Source organism: Phyllostomus hastatus, unplaced genomic scaffold, assembly GCF_019186645.2.
Source record: "Phyllostomus hastatus isolate PE091 unplaced genomic scaffold, TTU_PhHast_1.1 phas_scaffold_501, whole genome shotgun sequence".
NCBI classification, from domain to species: domain Eukaryota; kingdom Metazoa; phylum Chordata; class Mammalia; order Chiroptera; family Phyllostomidae; genus Phyllostomus; species Phyllostomus hastatus.
Genome location: NW_025334033.1, coordinates 71,328,057 through 71,351,344, shown reverse-complemented (window position 1 = coordinate 71,351,344; position 23,288 = coordinate 71,328,057). Strand labels below are relative to the sequence as shown.

The following is a 23,288-nucleotide window of genomic DNA, read 5'->3' as shown; positions in this document are numbered from 1 at the left end:
ATGTCTACTTCTACTCCCTTCAGTGCAGGTGATGCACACACCCACTGCTCCCCGCCAGTATTGCAGGACCCCCCCCCACTCCTGCCTGGCGCCCCGAAAGCCAGACCCACTCTCTCCCTCACCAAGGCACCTGTGTGTGAGCAGAAGGCCCCAGCCAGGGCAGGTAGCCCAGAAGCGCTCTCCTACCTGAGAAGGGATGTCAATGCAATGAGCCACTGGAGTTTTGACAGCCCCGGTATGAGGGGAGCGGGTCTTTCTAACAAATGCTCAAGAAGACCTGCTATTCCGTGACCTTTTGAGAATTCTGCCCTGAGACTTGGGTGAGTGGCTCTACCACAGTCCCAGAAATGCTAAAAACAAATGCCTCGGGAAAATAAAAATGGAGTCAGTTTTGGGTTTTTGCCACTTAGCACCCACTCTTTCCTTGTAGTAATACCACCTGAGTCCTGCTTTGCGGGGGAAGGATTCGGGGTCCTAGACGTTGCTGGCTCCACTCCAGACACTTCCGGCTTCCCTGGCCAGTGACAGGCATAGAGCCAGACCAACAGGGACGAAGGAGATGCCCCGTGCCCCTGTCTGAGCACAGCTGAGCGTGGGAAGACGGCAAGTCTGATGCCGCTGTGCCAGGCAGGGCCCACGACAGAGGAAGCAAAACAGAATAAGGAGTTGCGCCCTGGCTCTACTCTTAGACTTTCCAGTTTTAGGGACTCACAGATGCCTTGTTTCATTTTAGCTTTTTTTGTACAGGGCCGTGTCACTTGCCACCTAACTGATTCAACAGTTTGAAGGAATGCTTGCTTGTTCCCAATGTATACATACAGATATACATTAACATATGTACCTATGACTTAATTTTATTTTTAACAAGTTACAGATAAATTCAACTCTTTGGGCTCTACTATCTGTGGAGGACAGGACCAGGGTCAACATATTTTATCCCCCTGTCAGCTGCTGACACTCGCCTAAACTGAGAGCTGGGATCAATGGACACATTGAAGAAGGGAGGACAAGAAGGGGAGGTAGGGGTTGTTTGGCTTTTTCCCTGGGGAATATAAGGGGTCCAAAGCTTCTGGGGAAGAAACAGGCTTTTGGTCAGGTACTGAGCAAGCCCACGCTCCAGGTACTCCCTGAGGAACGGAGCCACTGGCTGGACAGTGTAGGCAAGGTCTACACTTGGCAGCAAAAAGGACTCTTCCTAGAGACCCTCCTAAAAAAAGAAATGTAATTGATATTTTCATGATAAATTATTGTTTTTGACATACTAATCTTGAAGGCAATTAAGCGAATTCTTTCCTTCTTTTTTAAAAAGATTTTATTTATTTATTTTAGAGAAAAGGGGAGGGAGAAAGAGAGGGAGAGGAACATCAATGTGTGGTTGCCTCTCACATGGCCCACAGTAGGGACCTGGCCTGCAACCCAGGTACATGCCCTGACTGGGAATCGAACTAGTGACCCTTTGGTTTGCAGCCCACTCTCAATCCACTGAGCCACAGCAGCCAAGGCAAGCAAATTATTTCTTTTCTTTTCTTTTTTTAAAGATTTTATTTAGTTTTAGAGAGAGGGGAAGGGAGGGAGGAAGAGAGGGAGAGAAACATCCATGTGTGGTTGCCTCTAGTGCGCCCCCTACTGGGGACCTGGCCCACAACTCAGGCACGAGCCCTGACTGGGAATGGAACCGGCGACCCTTTGGTTCTTAGGCTGGCGCACAATCCACTGAGCCACACCAGCCAGGGCAACAACTTATTTCTTTAGAAATTTAATCCACGTTGCACCACAAAGCAAGGAAAAAAAAAAAGGATGTGTTTTCTGACTTCTACAGTAGGCCTAACACTTTGATTTAGACAACAGTACCCTCAGTAAACGCTTGCTAAATTTTAAGTTTGTACAATCAAACTCATAAGAATTCTATTCACAACACACAACACACAACACCAACACCACAAGGGGCCGCACAGGGCACAGGTCCATTGGGCTGGCTGTTGTGAAAGCTGGATGGCAACTGCCCCATACCTTGGTTACCGGTCGGCTGGGGCATGTGAGAGGCAACTGATCAATGCTGTTTTCACACACTGTCTTTCCTCTCCCTTTCGCCCTCCCTTCCTTTCTCTAAAAAAATAAATTAAAAAACCTAAAACAAACAACAAAAAAAAACCTTCCCTCAAAAAGAGGGTTAAAAATGATGGTTCTATTCTGGAGGCCAGCCCAAAAAACCTACAGAAGCAAGACAATGACCACATCACATTGTTAGTAGTTCTGGGTCTAAGGAAGAACCATTTCTTAAACCTTAATAGAAATAACAATGTGTTTCTTAAAATTCAAATTGCACGAAGTTCCTATTACTCTTCCTAGGTGCTCTGTATTTTACATCTGATTTTTTCTTTTTTAATTTTAAACTCTAACCCACTGAAGGTTACTAGCAGATAAGTATTTTCAATTTGCTTGACATGACATCTATCCCATTCTGATAGGAAATGTTTTGGTTGCTGACTCAAAGTACAGGGGTGACTGAGCAAAAGAAGAATTAAAAAAATATAATCCAAAAGATACATGTGGTAACTGTGATCAAGCATTCTCTGCCCAGTCAGACCCTGGGACACGAGGCAGGACAAGTGTGTAAATGGGCAAGATACCAGAGCAACTGGGTAATTATGAAATTTATGTATGATATCAAATTCCTAAACCTTCTGTGAAAAGGGTCTGCCGTGCTTTGTCACAACGAGTGACAGCACACTAGTTCTTTGAGGGCCCCCCAACGAAGACACTTTGCAGTAGTGCCCCAGGGCCATCCCAGCACACGAGGGCAGGACGAAGCGTCCCTGCTGTGTGTGTGTGCTCAGCAATATCCCTGAACTGAGAGACTGCGCAGAGTTAGTGCAAACTAAGAAAATCCCTCCCAGTCACACATGGACAGTTCATAACCAACAGTGAGAGCTAGCACTCGCTGAGCACAGTGGTGGTGTCGGCGCTGCGTGGTGGGAGACCCCTGGGAACCCACAGGGCCCTGACAAGATGATGATGCAGTGAAGACGTGACTCCACCTCCTCACGCCTGGTTTACCCTGACTTTTAAAAAAAAAATATTGTGCTATTTTTATTTTTATTTATTTTTTAAATATTTTATTTATGTATTTTTAGAGAGGAAAGGGAGGGAGAAAGAGAGAGAGAGAGAGAGAGAGAGAGAGAGAGATACATCAATGTGTGGTTGCTGGGGGCCGTGGCCTGCAACTCAGGCATGTGCCCTGACTGGGAATCGAACCTGCGACACTTTGGTTCACAGCCCGTGCTCAATCCACTGAGCTACACCAGCCAGGGCTCGACTTTTTTTTTTTTTAAGATTTTATTTACTTATTTTCAGAGGGAAGGAAAGGGAGAAAGAGAAGAGGCAACACTGACTAGTTGCTTCTCACATACCCCCAACTGGGGTCCTGGCCTGCAACCCAGGCATGTGTCTCAACCAGGAATTGAACCAGCAACCTTTTGATTTGCAGGTTGATCTGATTAACCCACGGAGCCGCAGCAGCCAGGCCTACACTGACTCACGGCTGGAACACCATTGACGACTGACAGCTGAAGGTGCAATCATCACACCACGGTTTCAGCAAGAGCTGGCTGACTTCAGCATGCCTAGTTTCAAAACGACGGTCTTAAAAATTTCTCACATGACTTGTGCCAAAGCAACAATGTACTACATACCCTTTCCCCACTAGACACCCATGACTAGCTTTATTTTTCACATAGTAAAGTTGATAAAAAAGAAAGGTTGCACTAGTAAGAATCAATAAATAAAATTAATTTTTAAATGAAAATAAACTATATTAAATTATTTTGTGTTGGCAAGAGAAATACACTTGGTGAGGCTTTAAAACATTATTCCATGTTCAAAGCAGAAGGCTGAAGACAGCTGAAGAAGAGCTTGTCTCAGACATGGGATAACCTTTGGCTTCAGTTTCCATATAGTTTTCATCAGCAAGCATCATTCCCATGTTGGAATTCTGTATACACACTCACCCGTAAGAAAAAAGCCCAATACATTCAAGGCTAAAATTGGAAATCACTGTCCTTTCAGACGTTAGCACAGACCCTGGCATCCTGGAGCTCACCAGGACTTCAGTCAAGGAGTAAGATGTGCATGTGGGGGAGGAACAAGTGACAGTCTGCCCAAAAAGTCATTTGTGCACCGAGAAGGCTTGGTGCATCTAATTTCTGACTCATGCATCTATTCTAAGGGCGAGAAAGTTGTCCCATTTACTCACTGCCTTACCTCAAAGTAAAAAGTATGACCACTAGAGTGTGGCACTCAAACCTCCAATAATTTTCCACATTATTGGAAACCCACTTTCAATTCATTTGTAAGACAGAAAAGGAAAATCCAGATGTTATGGATTTATGGACATTATGGGCCCGTCTTGTGTGGTGTGGCGCTGAGGCTCTGTCTGGTTAAAGACAACACTTTCAGAGGCAAGGAGGCCCCATCGGGATGAGGAAGGGTCAGCCCCCGCGAGGACAGGATCTGCAGGCAGAAAAGACAGGCGATGACTGCAATGACACTCGAGAACTACGAGAACTACTTCCAGAGTGGAGTGCACTGTTGCAGGAAGGGGAGTTCGGAGGAGCATGTGCACAAATACACAGGGAGACAGATCCCGGTCCCAACAGCCTCTTAGAAAGTCGGGCTGAACCTCAGAGAATTGTACGCTCTCAAATTTAAAAGGAATCTGATATACTGTTCAACAATTTAAAAGAATTATAAAAAGAGGAAGGGCAATGAAACATTTTCCTAGTTCCACAAACTAAAATCTGTAACATATTAGAAACTTCTAATTAAGTCTTCTACTGACATCGTCTATTAAATCAATCTGAACTAGAAGAAGTAGATTTGAGAATGTAACTGTACTGTAATAAAATTTACCAGAACAGACTACTATTAAGAGATAAATACATGAATCAGGACTTACAAGCTATCTAGCCTAGTTGCTATATGAGTTATTAATCGAGTTTAATCATAAAGAAAAAGACAATGTCAGAACAAGCACACATACACACGAATCAGAAAAGAGAATACAGCCCTGACAGGTGCGGCTCAGTGGCTGGAGTACTGGCCTGCAAAGTAAAGTGTCACCAGTTCGATTCCCAGTCAGGGCACATGCCTGGGTTGCGGGCCAGGTCCACAGTGGGGGGCACACAAGAGGCAACCCACACCTTGATGTTTCTCTCCTCTTCTTTCTCCCCCTTTCCCCCTCTCTAAAAATAAATAAAAATTTAAAAAAAATTTAAACATAAGAGAATACTGGAATGTTAATATTTCTAGAACTTCAACGAATATCAGCATGATCTTATACAGGATGCTTTTACCCTCATACCAACTCAGACCCAGGAGCTCTGTGGGAGAGGAGGGTGAAATACTGCAGTTTGGGCTTCAGGACGACGGGGGGAGAAGAGCCTTTGCTCTGATGACCATGGCAACCCATGATCACACATCTTATGTGACGCATGACATCCAACAGAAAGAAAACTTACAGTGCAATTTCGAAAAGTGTATTTTGGGAAAAAAGAAAGAACCCATTTTGATGCTCGACGTGGGAACGTGACATGACCAAGCAAAGTTCAAGTTAAGTGGTCGAGGACAGTGATAGATGATGCAAACTCATTTTCTAGATTCTACCCCAGACTTCCCTGCTCACCTCACGGAATTTAGTTTATGTACTGCTGTTCCAACAAGAAAGAAGAAAACCCACACAGCCTGAGAACTGTGTTGTGTAGAGACTACACTTAACTGTTCCACAGACTCGTCCTCCTCTCTCCCTGACAAACCAGCTCCGTGTCCTGGTCTCTAGACCCACTCCTCCCACTTTTCTGACCCGACTCTCTTCTGCGGGTCCAGGGAAGCTGCGCGACGACGCTCCCCTCACTGAGGTGCTGCTGGGTGCTTTAAGTCGCAGTCACCGGCGTGCACCTGCCCCCCCGCCAGACCGCAGCCGTTCAGAAGACTGCACACGCCAGTACAGGTTCTCGGGCGGGTCTCTTCTACGGCGGAGTGTACGTGAACACTCATGCCCCGGCCTCTTGGGCACACTGCTCACATGCAGCTGAGGGCTCGCCCACGCTCCTAGTGGCCCGCCCCTTCCAGCAGCATGGCTTCCTGCCCCAGGTCCTTCCCCTCCCCCTTTCAGCCTTGATCAAGCAATTAATGTGCACAAAACAGTCTTGACTCCACTGTTTTATGATTAAACTACAGCTTACCCTCTACCTCCTCTGGGGAAGCTGGTTAACTCAACCCCTTAGTCATCAGACACAGCCAGCTGGCCAGAGGATAAGCTCTGGACAATGAGAAGAATTTGGAATTCTAGTATTTTACTAAAAATTCACACTCAAAATGAACTTGCCATTAAGAGAATACTTACCGTTATTGTTTCCATTTTGGTTACAGAAACTGAGAAGCAAACAACACGCTTCAATTTCCCTCAGGAAAAACAGAGTTCCCGCCAACAGGTGACGTCTCCTACCTGTTTTCTTTGCCGTTCTGAATGACTGAATGCCTGTCAGCTGTAGTTCTTTCACTGCAGACATATGTATTCCGCCGTGTCATTCCACCAGATGCTGTGTTACTCTATTAAAAAAAAACAGCATTTTAGTCTTATACTATTTAGTAAGTGTAGTACAATGAGAAAAAATAACTTGCCTACGTAAACACAAGTGCTCAGTCCTTAAGTAGGCCTGCACTAACACAACCACAGCACTGGCCAGAGAGGGAGAGGCAGCAGTGCCCTCTCCTCCTGGCAGAGGACAGGAAGGAGGGCCGAGTGGCTGGGAAAGGCTGGCTACAGTGATCCACACAGTAGTAACTCAAGGGTTACCTAAAGCAGGGACATGGAGAGACCCACTATTTAAAAACTGATACATGTGAAATACAAAACTAAAAAGCATTGTGAATGTACAAATAAAATAAGATATACACAGATATCGAGTCAAAACTACGAAACTATCAGGAAAAACAGGGGCTAATGAATCTGCATGGCCCTGGACTTGACAGGAAAGTCACAGACATGGCTCACAAAAAGCAGGAGTAACAACAACAACAACAACAAACTGGTAAGGTCGTCTTTACCAAAATGAGAAACCTGTGCATCAGAGCACACCATCAAGAACAATCAAGAGATGACAAAGAGAGGGCAGCGGCCTGGAAGACTGAGAGAAGGAGGGGCACCCAAGGCCAGGTGTGAACGGGGAGCTGCGAGCACGGGAGAAGCAGTCACTGAGGCCAGCCCGCAGACAGGTAGGGCCGGAGGGAACAACTCTGATTTGACCCAGTGCACGCTCTCCTCTGAGGTCATCACAGAGGAGTTGCACGTGGTGCCCCTGCCCTATGCTGGACAGACACAAGAGGGCCACGGAGTCCATGCTGATGTCCCTTCGTCCGTGCCTGCAACTGGGAACCTCATGCCGCAGTGGCTCTGAGACAAAAGCCTAGATATCAATGGAGCAGCAGATGAGTGTCAAATGTACTCGAAGAGTAAAAGGAAACTGAAGCTGTTGTACATCTCTGACAGTGTGATTCTGGGGCTGGTCCTTCACTCTGAAGAGGGCTGGGTCCTTACCTGCCAAATGTGACATCAGGACACTAGAACTTTTCCTAAGGAAGACTCTCCAGCATTTTGGAAGCAGGGAAATAGGGAGAAGAAGCACTGTCATTGTCCTCAACACATTACCAATGGCCAGTGGAGGCAGAAAGCCACCAGGGTCTCTGTGATGGACAGCCGGGATGGCAGAGGTGGGCTCAGTGTGCAGACACTCGCACTGCCGTTCTCCATCAGCAAGTGCCCAGTAAGATGTGGAGCACACACACTGTCCAGCCAGTCAGACCTGTGCTGTCCGCGTGGATCACGTGGTCTGGACTGGAACTGTTGCCCAGCCTCAAGGTGATGAGAACAGGTGACTCCCAGGGCAGAGGGTTCCATGTATGAGTGAGCTTCCACAGTTACTGCCCTTGCTTCCTAGTGAACTGTTTTAATTTTTTAGAGAAAACAGTGTAATTGTGGTATAATTCACATTTAAAGTGTATAATTCACTGGTTTTCATTAGATACACAGCTGTGACACGATCACCATAATCACTATGAGGATATTTTCATGACCCCAAGAAGAAATCCTATAACCTTTATAGCTTAAGCACCCTAATCCTCCGTTGTTCAAACCCTGGGCAACCACTAATGTATATTTTGTCCCTATAGATTTGCCTATTCTAGACATTTCATATATTATAAATGGAATCATATAATAAATATGGGATCTTTTGTGAAAGAAAAAAAAGGAATGTGAAAAGAACCTGCAGCACAGGAGAAAATCTTTCAAATCATGTATGTGGTAAAGGCTGAATATCCGGACTATATAAAAAACTCTTAAAACTCAACCACAAAGTGACAAACAACCCAATTTAGAAATGGGCAAAGGACTTGAATAGATATTTCTCCAAAGAAGACATCTAAGTGGCCAAGGAGCAGATGGAAAGGTGCCGGCCAACACTGGTCACTAAGGAAATGCGACAAAACCACAGTGAGGTACCACTTCACACCAGTAGGGTGGCCCTAAGAAAAATGGAAGATGACCTCTGGCAAGGATGTGGGGCAACAGGGACTCTCACCGTGACAGGGAAGCACAATGGCGTGGCCACTGTGGGAGACTGCTGGGCAGTGCCTCGAAAGAGGTAGATACAGAAGAATTAACTTGATGAGCCTGCAATTTCGTTCCTAAGTATAACCCCAAGAGAAATGAAAACTCAGTCCATGCAGAAATTTGCACCAGAGAGACTGGTGGTTGCCCGACGCTGTGAATACACTAGATGCCACTGAACAGCATGCTTCACAACAGTTAAGTATATGTCACATAAATTTCACATCCACTTTTTAAGAGCTAATACTTTCAAACCTAAAAAGCAAGGAATGAAAGTTGTAACGAAGGAATTCTATCAGGTAAGAACAATTTTTACAAAGATAAAAGCAACCACCTTTAACATGGCACAAGCAGGCCACATGTAGAACTCTAAAAACTATGGGAGAAATGACAGTAACGTTACGCTTCCCCTTTATGGATCATCACATACAGGTGACTGATAACGCGTGGATGTGTTTTCAAAAGGGCAGTGTGCAGATGAGCAAGGGACAGGGACAGAGCTATGAAGGCACAGAACAAGGTTTCTACCCTCCTCTGGTAACTGCCAGCGAAAGTTGGAAGCTAAATTTAAATTGCAGGGTTAAAGAATGACATTCCAATTTTATGGCATTAGGAAGCCCCCCCCAAAAAAGTCTTTTCATACAGGGTTTTCTGGGACAAAGCCCAAGGTCAGAGGCTCAACAGACAAAACCCTCCGGCCCTGCTATGTGCCCGCACCCTAGAGGGCACAGACAAGACCACCCAAGGGAGCAGCAGAGCCCCACCTGGCCATCACTGCAGGGTTTGTCTGGGGCGCAGGAGGGCTGCGCCCCTGTTCAGGTTGTAGGAGAGAGAGTGATCACAGAACATCCTTAAGACTCCTCATGCTCTGCGACTTCTTGCTAAAAATCACGTTAGGAGTGCCAAAGTGCATTACTACATTCGGCCAAATAGGCCACATTTCAACGATTGGAAAAGTGTCTGAAGCTGAATATATTCTATTCATTTTAACAAATACAACTTACAAACCAGGAGATTTTGTTAAGGGCGGGGATTAAGAGGTAGATTCAGGTCGGCAGTATAATTTTAGGCAGTCACCTTTCTTCATTTTCTTCACCTTGAAATTTAATTAATGCATGAAAAAGAACCCAGCACAGTCCCCGGCACACAGTAAAGATGCAGTCCAGGCTCTTCACTGTGAGACCTCTGAACGTGCGGCACAAACCCCCAGCCCAGGCCCACAGGCAGCCAGAGCCCTAGCACCCTGAGTGTGTGGCTACCTGTCCACACTGCCATCAGTTGGTTTGCTCGCCTCTGTTAGGTTGTGAGGTCTTTCCACAGCCTTTCTCGCAGCCTCGGACACAGCCTAAAGCTCAGCAAGTGTCCGGGGGATAACCAGACACCGCCTTGGACAGACAAGGGGCTCATCAAGTGGGCAGGCGAGCACACGGTAGCCTCTTGCCCCACAACCCCCCAGGTGGCTCTAGAGGTCAGCAGGACTTACACTGGGGACAGTGGAGCCAGTCTTGCGCTCAGGAATGTCTGCCTTGTTGGGATTGCTCGCATTCCCAAGCATGGGGCTGGCGGGAGCGATCCCCTTCCCTCCAGCTGCACTGCTGCCTGACCTCCGGGAGGGGGCGCCGTCTTCTTTGAGGTCACTGTCGGCCGTGCTGGTCTGACTCCTTTTTGGGTACGCCACGACTGCAGGGATAGCTGGTCCAGCTAAAACAGAGAGACCACTCTTTAAAAGTCAGAATATAATTTCACATTTTATTCTGTGAAAATAAACATTTTATAAGATGACCCAAGACTGTTATTTATTAAAAAAAAAAAAAGGACAGTAGAGTCCTCTAAGATGTTTCCCATTCATGCACAATGTTCACCCTGGGTAATGAAGTCAATTTTCAAATTTCACTTACTGGACCCCAGCTGTCCCCGGAAATGTGTAACCATGACTATTAATGGGGTCTGCGGTTATCCTCCAGAGGCCTCTTCAGGACAGTTCCTGTACAGAGACCTAACCGCACTAACGTGATACACACACAGCACTGAGCGCGAACGGCCTCACCCGGCACAAGCTGAGTAGAGGGGGGCATGATGCTAATGCGTATCTTCCTCCACACCACCACCAGAGCGTCTAGTAACACTGAACTTTTAGTGTTACTATTGATTTGCTTTGGAACTTTTGTTACCATATTTCTATTTAGAAAACACAGAATCTTTTAAGATTTAAGATTATACATGGAAACAGACACTGATACAGTCCACTGACCTCATTCAGACCGCCCACTTTCCTTGCATCACATCTGTGTACTTAGTTCTACACACTTTAATCACATGTGCAGAGCCACGTGACCACTGCCAGTCAAGACAGGAGACTGCCACCTCAAGGGTCTTGCAGACTGTTTTCCCAGCCACCTGTTGTCCGCCCCACTCCTCCCCTAAACCCTGCACCACTAACCTGGTCTCCATTTCTAATTCAGTTATTTCAAGAACTTATGTGAATGGAATCAACTGTATGTAACCCTTTGAGGTTTTTTTCACCACTCTGCACAACATCCTTGAGACTCAGGTATGTTGTTGTGCCAACAGTTTGGTCCCTTTAATTGTGGAGTGGTGTTCCACAGCATGGATGTATCACACCGAAATCCGATTTTTATGAAGTCAAATTTGTCAAGTGTTTTCTTTCATGGGTTTTAACATTTGCAGCCATAGTTAGAAAGGCCCTTTCTAGTCCAAGGTAAAAAGTAAATTATCTCACATTTTCTTTTACTATACCTGTGGTTTTGTATTTCTATATTTACATCTTCCTTCCTGTTGGAATCTACCGTTGTATAAGATGTGAGAAATGAATGCAAATTTATTTTTCTCGGTAACTACTAAACTGCCCAGTATCCCAGTACCATTTACTGATGAATAAATCAGTGATTTTTTATCTTTTTTTTTTTTTTAACAAAACAAAGAACCCCTTGAAAATCTGATGAATATCACCCTTCCTAGAAAGATATTTGCACACGCACAGGAGCTTCACACGTGGGTCCTGAGTTAAGAGCCACAGATACAAATGAAGTTGTGGTTGTGCAGGAGTGGCCTCCAGAGGCAGGAAACGGGCAGATGAGAGGAGGTGGGAGCCTGGCGACAGGCCCGTCGGCCTGCACTGAGTCTCAGGGGGCACGCTTTACCAGACTGGCCTCGGGGACCTAAAGGAAGAGTGTTCCTCTAGCACTTCGAGAACAGTGCCAGCAACGTAATTAAATCTTTCCTTTGCTGAACACTACCTTCTTCCCCATTAAAAATAAAAAAGAATGTGGAATTGTGTCAACGACTTCCTATATATGTACATGGATTTCTAGAAATATTCTTTATGAACTTCTTTTGAATATTACAGGATCCAAGAAGGAAGAAGACTGACGATTATGAAAAGACTCCTCCAAGAGGAAATGCGCACGTTAGTGGACAGTCACAGGAGCAGGGACCAGAAGTCTGGGGTTCTATCCTAGGTGTTCCCACATCTAAGTAACCTTAAGGGACCTGGTGAGCTCTCTTGGCCTATTTCACTGTTGGTAAAATGGCAATTTGGTGAGCATATGATACCGTGTCTAAAGGCCTTTTTAATTCTAAGATTTTCTGAGCTGGGGAAAAGAGGTATTACCAATCCAGATGGAATCCATACACTTAAAGAAGAATGAATTTATCGAGACACTTGGTATATGAGAGAACTCCATTAACAGCTTTCTCCCAGGATCTAGGAACAATTCCATTTACTTATTTATCCTTTCCTGAGGAAACATTTATTCATTTTAGAGCAAGAAGAAGGGAGGGAGAGACAAATATCAACGGGCTGCCTCACATGTGCGGGGCATATGTCCCACAGGGGACTGAACCCCCAGCCTAGAAACATGTCCTGACTGGGAGCTGAACCTTTGGCATACAGGACAACGTGCAAACCAACCAAGCCACACCAGCCAGGGCAGGAATAAGTCCCTTTTCATTGGATGGTTTGGAGCAATATGTAGGTATTTTGATAATTGCCCTGCAGTTCAGAGGCCTTGAAAACCCCTCCTATTAGCAACTAACATGAACACAAAAGAGACAGAGACCCAGATGAACACTTGGTCTATGACTGCCACAAGCACAGTCCCAGGTCTCAGCTCTCCCCCGAACAGCACACACACAGGCAGTTTACTGACGAGAGTGCAATGTGCTGCTTCAGCCCAAACCATGCAGACAGATGGCACCAGCAGGAGGACAACTGGGAACCGAGCAAAGAGTCATCACTCTGGGTACAAAACCAAAGCTGTCCACACCTGGGATGCTCTGTGCAGTTATAAGTGCCAGCTCTCAAGGTGAAAAAAAGGAGGTGGACAATGTCTAGAGAAGGGAAGTAAAATGAACAAGAGAAAAACAGATGTTCTACGTGAGGATGTATTTTCAAAAGTTAGGACCAGTCCAACATGGATTTGGTCCCCGAACCCTACAATACTGGACTTAAATTAGACACACAAACAGCTAGAGTGGGGCTGAGAATGACACAGGTCAAAACCTGAAATCAATTAAGGAGAAACCAGGGTACTCTATATTGTTCAGTGCTGCACCATCCAATATGGTAGCCACTGTCCAGACATTAAATTAAACGGACAAATTAAATTAAATTAACTAAACAATACCGAAAATCGTTTCCTCAGTTCAAATGCTCATTATCCACACGTGGCTAGTGGCTACTGTCCTGGACAGCAAAGACACGGTACACTTTCAGCACAGCAGCAAGTTCTACCAGACATCCGAGACGGGGAAGAGAATGAGCTGAGAACAAGAGGCTGAAGAGGGGGCCACAGAGCGGCGAGTGGGTCAGGGCCCACCCAGACAGGCCTCACCTCTCAAAAGCCATGGAACGCACTGAGGTGCTGAGGCCCTAAGACAACCACGCCAGCAGCCAGAGGACACAGAGTCAAGCCCAGCCCGGCCCTGGGAGGCCCCGCGCCATGTGAGGAGGCCTCACGCCATGTGAGGAGGCCTCTGGTGTAAGGGAGACGCCCAAAGAGCACTCAGCAACAGTCTGGACTTACCATGGTCACTGTACCGCCGCTGCTTCTGGCTTGAAGAGATACTTCGCTGCACCTTGTGGTGAGGTGACTGGCCAGTGCTGTTGTTGAGGTCACTGCTCGGCCTCACCTTCGCAAGGGAGAGATTGCTGCTGGAGCTGGAATCGCTAGCGTCCAGCTGAGAGCAAACAAGAAAGAGCGAACCACACGCTGAACCAAATGGTTTATTAGGAAACTGAATTTCTCAGAACACACCAACCTCTCACCAACAGTTCCCTTCCAAAGAAGCCACAGCACCACGTACAAAGATGGCAACCCCTGCGGGCCCAGGCAGCAGTGCTGCTGCGACCGCTGGGGGATGGGGGACACCAGGGAGGACAGGTAGGACAGTCTTCTCAGCTTCTTGAATCTACGTAAATGCTCTAGCCACTGTATCTGACACTTGACCTCATTTCTAAACGATGCATAGCTATAGGTTAACTTAGAAAAATCAGGTCTGTGACAGTATCACCACTAAGGTTATTATCTTAACATACAAGTAATGAGATTTATTTGTGGGTACACCAAAAAAATGATATACCAAGTGTTATGTTTAAAAAACTAAAACATAAGACAACAGTTTACATAAACTGGTAATTTACATAAAGGATATTTTAGTTTTTTTCTCTGATTACCCTTACCTCTGAAGATTTTCTCCCCAACAACAAATATGTAGCTGTGATTTCATCATATTTCATTTTACTAAGAGATTCTTGAATTTCTTCTTGGGAATATCCCATTCCCACCATAATATCTAAAAGAAGGGCATAATATAAGGTTACGTGTTTTGTTGGTTGGGTAAGAAATCACAGTATTGTAGAATTTTTAAAATTCCTCTATTTGACCCAAAGATCACACATTTTCTAACACAAGTAGGCAGTTGGCTTATCTGTGAGTTGCTGAGTGCCACACCACAGGATACTATACATGAGTTCCTAAACATGACAAACAGCTAAGCGGGTTCATGTAACTTATGCTCAACTTCCCATGATTTCCGCTGTAGGCGTCCGAGTCAAAACAGAAATGTTCCTGTGCGTGCACACACATTTGTGCACACAGAGTAGTTACCTATTCTTTTCTGGTCTGAGATGTCCAGTTCTGGTTCAACAAATGGTTTAAGTTCATCTTCTTCATGCCCTGCGTTGATCCACCGGTCCTTCATGATTTGCTGAAAGGTGAACTTTTCATTAGTAGCAGGAAACAGTCTGACAATCATGGTATTTAGGAAAATCTACTTTCAACATTTTACTGATTACAGCTCAAAGAGTAACTTAAAAAAAAATGTTTTTAATCCCTGGCTGGCATAGCTCAGTGGATTGAGCGCGGGCTGCGAACCAAAGAGTCGCAGGTTGGATTCCCAGTCAGGGCACATGCCTGGGTTGCGGGCCACGGCCCCCAGCAACCGCATATTGATGTTTCTCTCTCTCTCCCTCCCCCCCTTCCCTCTCTAAAAATAAATAAATAAAATCTTTAAAATAAATAAATAATAAAATGTTTTTAATGTCTCAACTCCCACTGGAAAAGCCCTGGGATAGTTTTCAATATGCTATGTAAACCATGCCAAGTTCTAAAAATACTTCACGGAGCCTCCAAAATTGTTCGTTGTTTTCGCTCAGGCGGTTACCTCCAGAGTGCCTCGCTTTACTGGGTTGAGCACCAGGAAGCGTTTGAGAAGGTTCTCGCAGTCTGTGGACATGTAGAAAGGGATTCTGTACTTCCCTCTCAGCACTCTCTCTCTCAGCTCCTTTGGAGAGGTGGGGAGAAAAGAGAACTAGTGAGACAACTTCGAGATTCAAAAAGAACCCCCATGGCCCCTTCAGGACGTAACATGAAACTATTAACACTCATCGTCTTGTAAAATTCCGTCAGCTTTCTGAAGGACCGGGATGCGACTGCTTCTCATACCTTCAGGTTCTGCCCGTCGAAGGGCAGCGACCCGCTGACCAGCGTGTACAGAATGACGCCGAGGCTCCACACGTCCACCTCCGGCCCGTCGTACTTCTTGCCCTGGAAGAGTTCCGGGGCTGCATACGGAGGGCTGCCACAGAACGTGTCCAGTTTGTTGCCCACAGTAAATTCATTGCTAAAACCAAAGTCAGCTATTTTAATGTTCATATCAGCATCTAACAACAGATTTTCAGCCTAGAGGGAAAACATCAAGAAAAATGAAATGTAACCAAAATAGAGAAAACTGTGACAGATTTAGACATCTCATAAAAGTCTTTTGCAATGATATCAGTTAATACATCTTAATAAATAAGGAAACATTCTTTCCAGGAAAAAATGAAGATAAATCAGAATTTCAATTTTTTTAACATTAACAACTGATAAGATATGAGGTTCAGATGAATTCTAGCACTAATTTAATGAGCAAATGCTCCATGATAAGGAAACAGAACTTTAAAATAGCTTTTCCAATTAGGATATTAAGAGGCTTTTAAAAAATGAGTATTTGCTTTCAACAGATAGCCACCTTCCATAAAAAAACCACATAGCTGTGTAAGGGCGATTATAGGGGAGGGGAGATTTCTAAACCTCACTCAAGACACAGATCAGTGAGTTCAATTATTTCAACAAACATCACTTGTGGCAATTACATGCCAGGTGTTACGTCAGTGCCTGGATCTAAAATGATAAACAAGGGTCTCTGTCCTCAAGAAGCTCATGGTTTTGAAGGGGAGAAGCAGAAAAATAAGTAGCTACACTCTGGACATAAGTGCTGTGACAGAGGTGGTGCGGGGAGCTGTGGGCCAGCTCTGGAAGGGCAGGGTTCCCGGAGGGGGTGAAGTTGAAGCCGCTGCCTGGAGGTTTAGTTGACAGCAGTGGGCATGTTGATGAGAGATAATACCTATTTCAAGCAGAACAGTCTGAAAACCCAGAAGGTAAGAGAGAACGTTTTGCTCAAGAAACTGCCCTGACTGGCTTGGCTTGGTTGAGTGTCATCCCACAAATGACATGGTCACCAGCTCAATGCTCAGTCAGGGCACATGCCTGTGTTTCGGGCCCGGACACTGATGGGAGGTGCATGAGAGAGGCACTAATCAATGTTTCTCACCCTTTCTCCCTCCCTTCCCATCTAATAAATAAACAAATCTCTTATTTTTTATTTTTAGAGAGAGGGGAAGGGAGGGAGAAAGAGAGGGAGAGAAACATCAATGTGTGGTTGCCTCTTGCGCACCCGCTGCTGGGGATCTGGCCCACAACCCAGGCATGTGCCCTGACTGGGAATCAAAACTGGTGACCCCTCTGGTTCACAGGTCAGCGCTCAATCCACTGAGCCACACATGCCATCAATAAATTTTTAAAAATCTTTTAAAAATAAATAAAAATATTTATTTATTAGAAAAAGAAAGAAACAGAGACAGGGCCCTGGCCTGGTAGCTCTGTTGGTTAGAGCACTGTCCCGATAAACTATACATGTGGGTTGGCTCCCTGGTCAGGGCACATACAAGAATCAACCAATGAGAGCATAAATAAGTGGAACAACAAATAAAATCTCTCTCCCTGCCCGCCACCCCCCCCCCAAAAAAAATCAAGTGAACAAAAACAAGGACAGTACATGGGAGACAGATGCGAGAGAGAGGAGTGGCTGGGGACAGGGCCACGGCTGGCTCACAAAGGACCAGCACAGCAAAGTGACTAACAGTCAGGGAGTTTGAGTGCCCAGCCTCAGGGCGATGGGAAGCCACTGCAAAGTGTGTGCGAGCAGGAAGACAACAATCTTACTGGTGTTTGGGTGGTGAAAAGACTGTTCGGGTTGCAATGTGGGAAACACATGGGAGGGAGAGGCAACACAGGAAACCAGGAAGACCAGGTGACACGCTAGCATGGTCATCAAGTCCAAGGCGCTGGTGGTCAGAACCAGGACAACGGGCATGGGCACAGAAAAGAGCACACTGAGGACACCTTCAGGGGACTGTAGCAAAAGCACTGGGGACTGAGTGGACGGGAGAGCAAAGGAGACAAGAGGCCCCGGGACGAGAAATGAATGTTCAGTTTAGACAGGAAGAGCTTCATGCTGTGAACCTGCAGAGCCCGGGGTACCCAAGGATGCTTCGGTGAAAGTGTCCTCCTGTCAGCTGGACACTGGGTGAGCACTCTGGCTCAGCAATGGACTTGGGTGACGAACACGGGGGCAGCCACTGAAGTTACCAGAGCGGATGCTGAGTGCCACGAGGGTGGGTGCAGAGAAGAACCAGAGAGTCGGTGACAATCATGTGGGGGCCAGTTAGGGGGCACAGAGGCAGTATTCTGGGAAACATGGCCCTGAGAGGGAGGAGAGGACAGGGTGGGCCTGGAAGGGTGCTGGTGAAGGACGGTGCAGGCTCACGCGGCTTCGGTGAAGGCTGCTGGTGAGGGTGCAGCTGAGAGCGGGAAAGCGTGCCAGGAGGCAACACACGGGGCACGGCAGTGCCTGGGGGGAGACAGGACCCAGAACACGGAAGCACCTCCATCCTGTGACAAGAGGACAGTTCTGAGAGGTGAAGGGCGGGTCAGGTGCAGCTGTATGAGGACCTGCCAAGAAACTGAGGCAATTTCTGCCAGGTGTTTTAGTTTTCTCTGTGACACAGGAAACCTTACCCTAGGCCAAGAGCGAGGGCAGAGCGAAGGACTGTGAAGGACGTCTCAAACAGCCACTGCTGTTGACAGGAGAGAAACAGAAAAGGGGGCCAGGTGGCACGGAGGAGGCTGTCTGTCCAGGTGGGGGGTGCATGCTTGGAGGCCCCCATCTGTCTGCTGGTGTGGTGATTTTTCTCCAGAAACCAACTACTAGCCACGTTAACTGTGACGTAAAGTACTTCTAATGAACTCCTTTTCATTTCTAATGCTCTTCACTGTAAGTGGATTAAAAGTCAATCTCTACAGGACTGAATTCGTCACACATAAGAGCAGTCTACCCACGCCTCCTGTGTCCTGGCTGTGTGGACAGCTGCGCAGAGCGCCCCGGGAAGGCGCCAGGCTCACCTTGAGGTCTCTGTGAACGATCCGCTTCTGGTGGCAGTACTGGACCGCAGACACTATCTGGACAAGAGAGACGCCACATTAACAGTCATCACTGCTGCACACCGCAACTGAGGCGGAGATGCGTCACTCACGTTCGCACGTGCTAACTACTCAGTGAGCACTTAAGTGTCTTTGCGGACCTCCCAACGTCGTTTTCTCGGGCTTTGAACTTTTTAATTTGAAGAAGTTCAGGAGTGGGGGCAGGAAGAGGTGGGTGCAGATGTCCTTCTTGCTCTTTCTAGTTTAACTGGAATGGCCACCTCTTCTGGGGCCCCATCCCTTAACACGGCAGTATTTTTGAGGATCTGGGTGACCCCAGCTTTCCCCTGGTCCACGAGCAGATGGCTCTGGGGCAAACCTACCAGGCCCCTGTTATCAACTGCAAACCAAACTGGCAGTTCTGGACTGGCCATAGCCAGGTGTTCGCCCAGGTTGGCTCTCCTGTTAATCACTATCCTTCCCAGCAGTCTGCCCCCTACAACACTCTCTTCCTTTCAGCGGATGTGGGTTCAAGGACAGCTGAAGTCACTCCCCTTCTCAGAGGATCGGTTTCTTCTTTCTTAAAAGCAGAAGAATACATTATGTACATGGACTACAAACCATGAGAACGGTCACTGCTCTCTCAGTGAGGACCCTCCCACTCCTGGCAGTGGTATGCTTGCAGTTGGCTTCTCATCAGTCCTACGGTTAACACTGTGCAACAACTGTTTTGAGGAAATTTTGCATTTACTAGTAATTCCTTCCAAAGTCTCCTTTTCTAATTATAAAAGTCTATATGCTCATTATAGAAATTTTAGGGAATACAGAAAAGTTTATATAAATACATTCCAGTATTACCACCAAACAGAGAAAACATTTCTTATTTTGGTGTATTTGCTTCTAGTCTTTTAATTTTCTAAAAAAAAAAAAAATAATAATAATAAATTTAAATTGCTTTTTAGAGAAAGGAGGAAAGGAGGGAGAAAGAAAGGGAGAGAAACATCAATGTGTGGTTGGTTGCCTTTTGCACACCCCCAACTGGGGACCTGTCCTGCAACCCAGGCTTATGCCCTGACTGGGGACCAAACCGGCAACCTTTTTGTCCATAGGCCAGCACTCAATCCACCGAGACACATCAGCCAGGGCTCTAGTTTTTTTTTAGTATCATACACGTGTGTGTGCGTGTGTGTACACACACAGAAAGCTGGGGTTATAATGAAAATACCACTTGTTTCTTCAATCATTATCAAATTTTAACTGGAGGCCACACGCACTCACCTACGCTCGACACAAACTCAGGGCTGTTCTATCAGGTGTGGTTTCAGTTTGGAATAAGCAGCAAGGAGAAGCTGAGCTGAGTCAAGGTGGGGTGGCACTAAGCCAGGGCCTCCCTCAGCAGACCTCAGCTCAGGATAAAGTGACTGTTGCGGGGACAGGACTGCCTCCAGCTGACGCGGCCCACAGCCCCAGTGCCAGCGCGTGCGGTTCGGAGCAGCTGGTGCTCTGGACATGCTGTTTCTGTTCCATCAGCAGGAAGACTGGAAACTGAAATAGCTTTGTTTTCCCAAACAAAGTTACAGGCTTACTGCCTAGAACACAGGTAACTGTTATCACACTTCCACCTGATCCAATTTTCTCTTAGACTTCCCTCTCATACTGACATTTCTCTAGTAGGTTGTTTTCACATTCTGCTTCTGAATCAGATTGAACAATTTCCTACACTTTCTCAAGGAGATTAAAGAATTTTCTTTTTTTACCTCCAAAGAGCTCAGAACCAAAATAATGCCACAATAACATGAAAATATTCAATTAATTATTGCCCCTTTTTTGCATTCTGCTTTCAAGCTGAAGCAGTTACTTTCAAAGAAGGCTGAGAACCCAGGTGTTTCCCAGGTCAGAATGGAAATGCAAGCCCAAGTCACTTCCGGTCACACGAGACAGGACAGAAGCGGCAGGGCCTCCAACCCACCAAGACAGGGGAAGAGACAAGGCAGAACTGGGAATCTAGTGTCTCTCGTTCAAAGAACAAGAGCTCAGCCAAAACAGTGTGAGCAGTAACTAGAATGAGAGTGGTGAGAAAGTGGGAAAAGGAAAACCCATCTGCTAATGACTGCGGGAAGAAGGGCTGATTTTTGATAGCAAACAGATCATGCACAGTGGACTTTGTGTGCGGCATACCTTCTGCTTTGTCATAAACAGAAAAGCTTTTTATCCATCAAAGGAAGAATGATTTCTGAACGTTTGGGAAGCATGGCAACGAGAAACAGAGAAACGCGGGAACAGCAGCACCATGCCCGATCCCCCCAGGTGTGATCAAGCAGTCTCACAGAACTACTGTGGCAAGGAGACAGGGTCACAGGCACTGTTCAGTGCGGTATACCAAGTCATTCGCTGTCAAAGCACAGACACACCATTCCCGAACGTACAGAGCAAGAGCAGAGCGAACTTTGTGGACACTTCTGACAGTCCAACGTGGAGCCACTGTGAGCCTTGAGAACACTGAGGTAGTGGGGTGTAACGGGAACACCCTCGGAGGGGCTGGAAGTCTAAAACCACAAATCTGGCCACTTGGATAAGGACCCTATCTGGACAATGACATGAGTAAGACCTCCGCCCCTGGTGGCCTCGACCGCCCACTGCTCGAGCTCAGCCACACCTCGGGTCAGGCTCGCAGCCTTGCTGGACTTGAACACCACTGGACGCGTGCTGCCACCGCAGCCCCCGGCTTGAGACCGACACCTGGCTCTTCACCTGCGGACACTGCCAGTGACCAGAACAGGACACCATACGCTCGCTATGCTCGCTTCTCTCACGTGAGCTCTCCCTCTCTGTGTGTGAGTGACCTGTTCCAGGGATGCTCCCTTGCTCACCACACTGCACCAATGAATGTTCCCCAAGTACAGGCCTCAGAACTCCTCAAGGAAATTAAAAATCAAAATCTGGAGAATTTCCCCAAGATTTAGGTTAGTAAATGTCTAAGTCCTTCTGACAAGCCAGGTCCCACCAGGGGCGTGGGCAGAGACGGTGGAAAAGAGAATTAGAGGTTTCAGAGCTAAAGGCCCCATAGGAGGGATCCAGGCTCAGAGGTGCTGCTGCCGCCAGCCTCCTCCTCAGTCGGTAAACCACAGCCCACTAATGTCCGCAAGCCGGACACATTCGTCTGAGTGGGAAGGAAATTAAGTTTTATGAGTAAAAAAATCTTGACTTTAGGCGGTCAATTTATAAGAATTAAGAGTACAGCTATGGAAAGGGCCAAACAGACTTGTCTTGTAATACAGAGAAATTGGAGTTTCCGTCCATAGGCCACAGGATAAAGTAATAGACCTGAGAAGAACTTCGTAATTCACCAATCATAATTTCCTCTTTTATAACTAGAACTGAGGATCAGAGAAGTTAAACAAGTACCAAAAACTTAGCTTCAACTTTCATACTTAATAGGTTTTAATTCCAAGTACCATTAGAATTTTTTAAACTTTTAAAATTCAATTTAAGGAACAGCAAAAGTTAAGAAACTTATAAGTAAGCCTTTAACTATAAAACTCTAGACTAAGCAAATCGAGAGGCAAATGTTAAGAGAAATCTTGAAAATCAGCTAAAACTTTGTCCTGGCCTATGCTTTCTCTGCTCCCCTGCGCTCAGCTGTAACAGGGGCCTGGCAGGACACACAGCAATCTCCCTCTCCATTCAGGAGGCTGTCCTGAGTACAGGGCTGGCGCTTAAAGGCACGAGAAGACAATAAGAAAGAAAAAATAAAGAAAATCTAAAACCGCCTGTCCAGTTACTGTCTATATCTCTATCTCGACAACCTTATTATAAGTGAATAAAACAAAAATTTTAAAGTTCTGAGAGAAATGAAGCTATACTGCCATTTAATGTAAAAAACGTATAATGATGGGAGTACAGAGTGCACCTCAAAGTAATCGAGTACATGCTCCTTCCCTTCCTCTAAATCAAGGGTGAGCAACCCTGGCCTGCAGGCCCATGCTGGTCCGCCCCTCGTTTTGGTGGAGAGAGCTTTGTTGGGGGCAATCGTGTGAGAGCATTGGTGACATACTGTCTACAGCTGTGTCTACACCACAACTTCAGAGCTGAACTGCTGTCACAGAGACTGTATGGCCCACAAAGCCTAAAATATTTACTACGTGGCCCTTTATAGAAAGAACCTGCTGAATCTTAGTCTGAAAATAGCACAACACAACAACCGAAACTTTGAGTTTCAGAGTCATAGGATCTGGCACTGAATCAATGGCAGGTCTGCTACTTGCCAGACAACAAATTTCGGGTACATTATTTAATCTGCTTGTGCCTTAGTTTCCTTATTTTTAGCAAATGGGCATAATACTCCTTAACTCACAAGGCTGCTGCAAGAATTACATTAATGTAGGTAAGGCACCCATTCCAGGGTCTGCAGGTAATGATCAATCAATAAATTGTCATTATTATTAATAAAGACAGGAGAGTTAAATCACCTTTATGCTGAAAACCTGCATCTCTTTAAAGGCCAGCATACAGACAAAACAAGGAGGTTAAGTCGTTATTTAACAGAGTAACTTCCGTTTGGTTTTGGCTTCTGCAAGACA

The 23,288-nt window shown here is 46.2% G+C and overlaps 1 protein-coding gene and 1 non-coding gene across 8 annotated transcripts in view; one reads left to right on the top strand and one right to left on the bottom strand.

Moving 5' to 3' along the window:
- MARK3 (microtubule affinity regulating kinase 3) overlaps positions 1 to 23,288 on the bottom strand; it is a 92,465-nt gene that overhangs the window by 10,856 nt on the left and 58,321 nt on the right. For 5 of the 7 annotated variants that reach the window (XM_045822273.1, XM_045822274.1, XM_045822276.1 and 2 more), the window contains exons 7-14: positions 18,691 to 18,747; positions 15,631 to 15,867; positions 15,350 to 15,469; positions 14,794 to 14,893; positions 14,367 to 14,479; positions 13,711 to 13,864; positions 10,149 to 10,366; positions 6,503 to 6,606 (exon numbers count right to left, since the gene is read on the bottom strand). In XM_045822273.1, the coding sequence (XP_045678229.1) occupies positions 6,503 to 6,606; positions 10,149 to 10,366; positions 13,711 to 13,864; positions 14,367 to 14,479; positions 14,794 to 14,893; positions 15,350 to 15,469; positions 15,631 to 15,867; positions 18,691 to 18,747 (1,103 nt within the window). The remainder of the gene's footprint in view (positions 1 to 6,502; positions 6,607 to 10,148; positions 10,367 to 13,710; positions 13,865 to 14,366; positions 14,480 to 14,793; positions 14,894 to 15,349; positions 15,470 to 15,630; positions 15,868 to 18,690; positions 18,748 to 23,288) is intronic. The other 2 variants (XM_045822275.1, XM_045822277.1) reach the window with 1 other exon arrangement.
- Positions 22,309 to 22,445, top strand: LOC123809053. The gene has a single exon (XR_006783928.1). It is a non-coding gene; the product is annotated as a small Cajal body-specific RNA 11 (non-coding RNA).